At 33.4% G+C, this 8017-nt stretch overlaps 2 protein-coding genes and 1 pseudogene across 2 annotated transcripts; 1 reads left to right on the top strand and 2 right to left on the bottom strand.

Annotated features, from left to right (window-relative positions):
- The first annotated feature begins 468 nt into the window (after nucleotides 1-468).
- LOC146880948 (uncharacterized) lies at nucleotides 469-856 on the top strand. Its single transcript, XM_085669185.1, has 3 exons — nucleotides 469-501; nucleotides 583-678; nucleotides 761-856. Exons 1-3 carry the CDS (start codon nucleotides 469-471, stop codon nucleotides 854-856), a joined length of 225 nt encoding a protein of 74 aa, XP_085525311.1.
- Nucleotides 857-4619: 3763 nt separating this feature from the next.
- Nucleotides 4620-5551, bottom strand: LOC146880947 (hevamine-A-like; annotated as a pseudogene).
- A 365-nt stretch (nucleotides 5552-5916) lies between these two features.
- Nucleotides 5917-7234, bottom strand: LOC114169180 (acidic endochitinase-like). Its single transcript, XM_028054218.2, has 2 exons — nucleotides 6919-7234; nucleotides 5917-6834 (listed from the first exon to the last, which is right to left on the bottom strand). Exons 1-2 carry the CDS (start codon nucleotides 7198-7200, stop codon nucleotides 6136-6138), a joined length of 981 nt encoding a protein of 326 aa, XP_027910019.1. The 5' UTR covers nucleotides 7201-7234; the 3' UTR covers nucleotides 5917-6135.
- Between the last annotated feature and the right edge of the window lie 783 nt (nucleotides 7235-8017).

Genomic DNA, 8017 nt, shown 5'->3' with positions numbered 1-8017 from the left:
CATTAACAACTAATATTTCAAAGGAAGTCCATATATGAGCATCAATGCCTAATGATACGAGCATGAGGTATAAAGGGCTTCAAATGAAGCTTTGGATATGTGTGTCCCGGCAAGAGATTGTAGTTTAATAAATAAAAAGGGCTTGAGTAAATTTTAGTAATTTGAAAATGAAGGAATATTTAAAAGAAAGAGAAGATGGGAGAGTTTATTATAGATATAATAAGTGGAAGTAAAAGAGCCATTGTTTCCCATTACATGAACTGAGACAAAGAGACAAAGATGAGAGGACAACGTTGTTGTGTGGCTTTGTTCCTTGCACAGGCCTCCTTCTAACCATCTCAGACAAGTTATAAATTGGTAAGAACCTCAATTGTATGAATTTCTTTCCTATATAATTGTATCTTAACACCTTACCTTTTTCATTGTGCAATCGCTGCACATAGCATGTTGTTAGGGAAATCAACTGCTATGACAAAAAGGCTAGCATGGTTTGGCTTCCAGGTTTGCTATTTTGGTCTACAATATTATAATTATTCAATTTCTTTTCTTCATCAATTACTTATAAATGTGCATTCATTGTAGTGTAATTTACAAACCGGCTCATATGAGTGCGGTTACTATGTAATGGAATGGATATCAACCATTGTACGTGCTCATATCACAAGTGGTTGGGAAACAGTAATAATTTCACTATATCAAATACTTATCTGCAATTTTGTCATAGTTTATATACTAATTTAAATTATTCTCTTGTGTGCAGAGATTCGATACCAGTACATCAATCCCCGTCAAGTCCATCAAATATTTAAGGATAGCTTTGGCAAAGTACATTATACAAATGTACAATTGTACTTAGTATATTTGTTTGTGGAAGCATATGATATTGTAATGAGTGCTACATTAAGTATTGTAATGAGTCCATCAATTGTAATGAATAGTATTTAAGTGTTTAAGTTTATGGAAGCATATGATATTGTAATGAATAGTATTTAAGTATTGTAATGAGTCCATCAATTGTAATATGATATTGTTTCTGGTTGGTTATGGTTTTCTTGTTCAAAATTTGCAGGTTAAATGTGCTAGATTTGAATGAAATAGGACCAGAATTTTAAAAAAAAATATGCCTTTATGCCTATGTTGTAACTAAAACCTAATTAGAAGATTATTCGAATTTTTCTTTTTCTTTTTAATGGTCATATGCCTCGGTTGAACCAGACCCAAGGAAGTAAATGTAGCTTTCTACCGCGGTTAAAACAGACCCGAAGCAGAAAGTATATTCAATTTTCTTTATTTTTTTGAATTTCTGATACCCAATAGGCCTCGGTTAGGCATAAACCGAGGCAGTAAATATTAAATATGCCTCGGGTTTGTAACCAAGGCGTAAAGTACTACCTTTTTACCTTGACAGTATATGTTTCGGTTACACATCTAAAGCTAAAAGCTGAAAATAACCGCTGTCATTTTTCTTACCTGCACTAGTGTTTATTAAATGGGACGTTACATCTATGGATCTTATATTTTTGTAGTTTTTACGCAATTTGATTGTTACATTTTTTTCGGAACCTAAAATAGTAGAGACACACATGAAGCTTTGATTTTCTACCTGTATAAAAAATGAGCTCATATCTCCCGAGGTGTAGGTACAGAGTCTCCAATCAAACCAAATTTCTATCATGAGGATTCAGTATGGTACTGAACTATTCTAACGCTGTTAAGACTAGGGTTCCACAAAGATACGAGCATTTGAGGTATAAAGGGCTTCAAATGAAGCTTTGGATATGTGTGTCCCGCCAAGAGATTGTAGTTTAATAAATAAAAAGGGGTTGAGTAAATTTTAGTAATTTGAAAATGAAGGAATATTTAAAAGAAAGAAAAGATGGGAGAGTTTATTATAGATATAATAAGTGGAAGTAAAAGAGCCATTGTTTCCCATTACATGAACTGAGACAAAGAGACAAAGATGAGAGGAGGTGGGAGGAGGATGAGTTTAGGGAAGGGATGTAGATAAGTGACATGTTATTTATTCCGTACGTAAGATAAAATAAAACATGTCTAAGGTGGTGGTAGATTTGAAGTACTTAGTAATCTATCTCAATTCTCAACCTCAATCTTTTATTATTTTCAAAATCAATTTCCACCACATTGACATTGAGGAGTTAAAGATCATTTTGAACTGAATAATTTCTTCTTTTGAGTAAGAGGAGTTTAGGGTAAAAGTATTGTTTCTTTTGTAAGAGGAAGGTTTGCGATGAAGATGAAAAAAATGCATCTACATCAACTAAATTTGAGAAATTTCATGAATTCAAAAATTGAAGAAATGTAAAAAAAATAAAAAAAAATAAATAAAACAAACTCTCTAAAGTTTATAACGTTATATATAATGAATTTGAAAATTCTTGAGCAAATACTGTGTAATCTATATTGAAAAAAATATTACAACAAACTGTAGTTTTGATTCAAGGGTTAAATATGTTTTTGGTCCCTCAAGTTTCAGCAAAATTTGAAATTAGTCCCTCATCAAAACTTTTGACCAATTTAGTCCTTCATATTTAAAAATGCGTGAATTTAGTCCTTTTAACCAAATTTTGTTAAGTTTATCTGACGTTTGAAGCGCATTTCATGATAGTATTTGAATTATTTACACCGTTTGAAACATTTTTACTTCAATGTTAACTCAAATATTATCACAAAATGTGTTTAAAATATCAAATAAACTTCATAAAAATTGGTAAGAAGGGCTAAATCCACACATTTCTAAAGATGAAGGACTAAATTGGTATAAAGTTTCGAAGAGGGACTAATTCCAAAATTCACTGAAACTTGAGGGACCAAAAACATATTTAACCCTTGATTCAATTATAGAAGAAATGAAGAGATGAAATGAAGACTTTTTTTTAATTAAAATAATAATAATTGATATATAAAAAATATAATTTGGTACTCTTAAAGTTTTCGTCAAAGTTCCGCCACTGACTACTTGCATTCAATTATGTATATGATTCTTAGGATGTATACGATTCTTACTGTATAGTGTTTTAATGCAATGCTCGGGACATAAAACCCAATCAGGTTGTTTTTCCTTATCGATGTCCATGATCTCATTTGAGCCATGAATAGAATTTCTTCACCATCTACTCTAAGAAAGGCCACGATTAATGTGTTTCAAAAGACATCAAATGAAATGAATTAGAGCATCTCTAATTAGTTCCTTTGACGGGCAAATCATACAATTGTAATTTGATTTTAAAATTTAAATAACGATTATGCAAAAAAGTTGCTGCTGAAGTTCCCCAAGACTGAAAGAGAGGAGGCAGGGCCGTTGAAGGCTCTCTTCTTCCGTCAATACTCTCTTATTCTTCTCTCCTCCCTCACTTTCAACTCTGCCTCTTGTGTATTGTTGGTTTCGTTGTTTCTCTAATGTCGTTGCCTCCTTTTTCTACACCGAGAAGGACAAAAATTTGAACGTTGTGGAGCAAAAGAGTGGGTGCAAGAGGTTGAGAGAGATGTGGAGAAAGTGGATTGTGGGAGAAAGAATAGGGTGTTGTTGTTGTGGAGAAAGTAAGGATTATTTTTATTATTTTTTATAAAAAATATTTATATATTTCTAGTTTATTTCTTTATTTTTAAAAATCTTGTAATTAATTTATATAGGTTTTTATATTTAAATTAGTTATTTAAGAAATAAAAAATTTAAATTATCATAATTATTACTATTATTAAAAATGTATTATCATTTTTCGTGATTGCTAGAGAAAAAAGTTGATGATGACCTTGAGATATACTACTAAAATAATACTGTTAATTTTTTTAACTTTTTCTTATTAGGTAATACTTACAAATTTTGTTATGAATAATAATTTACAAGAAATTGCCACCAATATTTTTGAAAAATATTTGAACAAAACACTTTTTACAGCAAACTTTGCAATAAATACTTGTGAGTTTTATAATTTTGTAGAAAATATTTATTCACTAAAAAATCTCTCAATTAAAATTTTTAGAAAAAATATTACATAAAATATGAAAATTTCTAGTAGTGATAGACACAAGAAAGGAAGAATTTAAAGTATGTGGAGAAGAAAGAGGGAGAAAAAATAACTAAAACAATTAAAAGAAAATAAGTTATAAAAAAATTATATTTCTTTTTCATGTATTGATAATTTTTGTTTTTTTCGATACGAAAAGAGTAATAATACTTTGACTGATGTTACATTCATTTGGTAATATATTGTAAAAGTAAAATAGTAATGGAAAAAGTACAATTTTGAATTACTTTTATAATGAAAAGAAAAAGAATGAAAGATAGGGAAGGACAATATCAAAACATTTTTGAATGTCAAAGTATAGTTAATCTTATAAAAATGCAGAAAAAGATTACGGGTATAGAAAGAAATTGTCCTCTTATAAATAAAATAAAATGGGGTTCACTTTTCTTTTAGCAAATTGTCTGTTGGTGTATTCACTATCATATTCCTTTTTTTTTTTTTATAAGAGTAGGGACAACCTATTGTCCCTATTTTCGATCTTGTATTGCTGATAAAAAAAAATGTTACAGTTTCTTATATGAGATGAGAACTAAAAGAGCCATTATTCCAATTTCAACCAACATCCGTTACATTTATTGAGATCAAGATCAGGCACATGGGAGCATGACTTTAGATAAGAGATACGTAACTGACATGTTATTTATTCCGTACATAATACATGGCTAAGGTGGTTCTACGTTTCAACCTAGTAATCTAAGACGCGGTTAAACGCCTTGGACATGCGCGGGTAAATTTCGTTGGAAACGGAGGCCCCAGACACCTGCACGTTGGATTTGTTCACACTGAACGATATTTGATCACTGTAATCGTTCTTAACATCGCGGTATGTATACCACAGCATCACTTTCCCGTAGTTGGAGGCTTGCTTCGCGTGAGGAAGCACCCGGCGTATGAGGATCTCCGGCGGAATGTAACCCTCACCGGCGTTTGGCGCTGCTGGCAAGCCCACGAAGAGCAAGTTAGGGGAGGCGACCAAGCCCACCCACTTGTCCGAGGAGCCCAAGAGGGCCTTGGGGCCACCGAAGTAGGAGCAACTAGGGTTGTTGTAGAACTTAACAAAGATGTAGTCGAAGAGTTTGGTGTCTATAGCTTTGCCGAGATAGGGGATTGGAAATGTGAGGCACTGAAGAGGTATTTGGCCACATCCTTTGCGTCATCCGACGAGCTCAGGGAGTAGTCTGAATTGCTAGGGTTTTCTCGGATTGAAAGGAACACTTTGATGCATTTCCCCTATAACCAATACACAAACACAAACAATGAATTAAATCAGATTTAAAGTACACACCTGTGGACAAAATGAACTTCCACTGATCTGAACGAACTCAACGTTAACACCGCTGTGAACTAAAAAATAGGTTGTCCGAACAGAAATGAATTGAAAACTTTTTTAGACGAACCGAACTATTTTCTACTACATTAAATTACACTAAACTGTATTGAATTCGTCTTTCTTCATCTCAACCTAACCGACCCTGGATCTTTATGATAATTGTGTTACTATACATTTTATCAATAAAGTAGTTTTAAGTCAATTAACTGTTTTCAAAAGTTCAGTTTTTTAAAAACTATAAAATGTTTCTCCCGCCCTCTAAACGAAACTAGTCCATCTTAAATAATTTTGTCAAGATAACAAAATACTTGAGAATATGTTTATAAAAATATTTGTTCAACCAAAAAATCACATACTATGTATAAAATAAACAATTTCAAAAGTAATGACTTAAAATATTTATACCCAGTAATAATACGAGCATCTGAGGTATAAAGGGCTTCAAATGAAGCTTTGGATATGTGTTTCCCGCCAAGAGATTGTAGTATAATAAATAAAAAGGGGTTGAGTAAATTTTAGGAATTTGAAAATGAAGGAATATTTAAAAGAAAGAAAAGATGGGAGAGTTTATTATAGATATAATAAGTGGAAGTAAAAGAGCCATTGTTTCCCATTACATGAACTGAGACAAAGAGACAAAGATGAGAGGAGGTGGGAGGAGGAAGAGTTTAGGGAAGGGATGTAGATAAGTGACATGTTATTTATTCCGTACGTAAGATAAAATAAAACATGTCTAAGGTGGTGGTAGATTTGAAGTACTTAGTAATCTATGACGCGGTTGAAGGCCTTGGAGACGCAGCGGTAAATAGCGTCGGAAACGGAGTTGGAAGAGACGTGGTCGTTGACATTCAGCAATATTTGATCACTGTAACCAGTCTGAAAATCGCGGAATCTATCCCACAGCATGACTCCGCCGTAGTTGTGGGCTTTCTTGGCTTGCGGAAGCACCCGGCGTTTGAGGAGATCCGGCGAAATGTAACCCTCACCGGCGGTTGGCCCTGCAGGCAAACCCAGAAAGAGGGAGTTATTGGAAGCGACCAAGCCGACCCATTTGTTCCAGGAGCTCAAGAGGGCTTCAGTGCCAGTGGTGTTGGAGCAACTAGGGTTGTTGTAGAACTGAACGAAGATGTAGTCGAAGAGCTTGGTGGCGATGGCTTTGCCGAGATAGGGGATAGGGTATGTGAGGCACTTAGGGGCTGCCGACAAGTAAAACCGACGGCTCGTCGTTTGTCGGAAGAAGTCGAGTTCCCATGCAAGGTCGTCCCAGTAATTCTCCGTCTGTTCAATGTGGAAGTCGATGCCGTCCAGCTTCACGCTTCCCAGTGGACCGTATTGCCCGCTCAGGAAGTTGTCGTACAGGTATTTCGCCACCTCCTTTGCGTCGTCCCGCGAGCTCAGGGAGTAGTCTGAATCGTCAGGGTCTCCTCCGATTGAAAGGAACACTTTCACGCGTTGTTCCTATAACCAATACACAACAAAAACAAAAACAATGAATTCGAAGGAACACTCTACCGAGTAAGTAATATTTTCTGAGTGCAATACCTGACAGTATTTTATTTCGGACTCTAGTTCGGTGCACTTTTCCGCAGCACCATTGTCGCAGTGAGCGGCGAAGTCCCAAGCTGAGGTTCTCCCTGCACCGAAGTTGTTGAGGAAAGCGAGGAGCACAATCTTGTAGTTCCCAGTGTCACATGCGCTCACCAAATCGCCTTCTTGAAGGTTTCGTCCCCAGTACACAGCAATGCCAGCATTGTCAGGGCGTGAGGAAGAGAGCGTGAAAAGGGATAAGAGAAATATCATCAAAGCTACTCTTTCAGAGGCCATTGCTTTCTCTTATCTTATGGCTTTCTTCTTTGAGTGTGTAATACAAACACAACCAACCTATCCTATTTATACTGCCAATCCCTTCTCCAAACAATCCTTTTTGCCTCTTTCACGTTTCTCATATGTCAAAATGCATTAATCAATCGTTGAAAAATAATCACTCATTTTTTTGTTCTTTTATATGATTCATTACCTTAATGCATAAATGAAATAATTCATATCTTTTTCTTTTTTTTTTAATTCTTAAAAACTTATATAATCTTAATAATTTACTTGTTAGCTTACAAACTAAATTTACTATATTAAATTTCCTACATATCAGGATCATTCATACCTCTTAGTCACGGTAGAGCTTCTTGTACCACTTTTTTGTTTCAGCAGTGTAATTCGTTTTCTTTTTTATTGTGTATTATTTCTTTTACTTTTTTTATAATAAATAAAAGACTAATTTTTTTGTCTTATTTCATTTCGATTTTTAAAATTTTTTAAAATATTACTCCCTTTAATGTTTTCAAATAATTATATTTTTTAAAAAATAAATTAAAAAATTCTATTCAATAGTTTATTTCAAAGTTTTAAATTACATATTTATAATTACAAATATCATATTTCTTAATATTATAAATTTTATTAAATAAAATTTTAATTTTTTTAAGAGCTTATAACTTTAATAAAATTAAAACAAAATACAAACTAACAAACTAATTATCTTCAACAATCATTTTTTCCTCAATCGCGTTTTTGATATGTGAAGATGCATTAATCAATCGTTGAAAAAAATGTCATTTTTTAGTTAGAACATCATATTTTTGTTCTT

The sequence above is a fragment of the Vigna unguiculata genome, chromosome 11 (genome assembly GCF_037176805.1).
Source record: "Vigna unguiculata cultivar grain cowpea cultivar isolate G323 ecotype 2 chromosome 11, ASM3717680v1, whole genome shotgun sequence".
Taxonomy (NCBI): domain Eukaryota; kingdom Viridiplantae; phylum Streptophyta; class Magnoliopsida; order Fabales; family Fabaceae; genus Vigna; species Vigna unguiculata.
The sequence above is the reverse complement of the archived record's forward strand: the minus strand, read 5'-3'. Positions and strand labels throughout refer to the sequence as shown.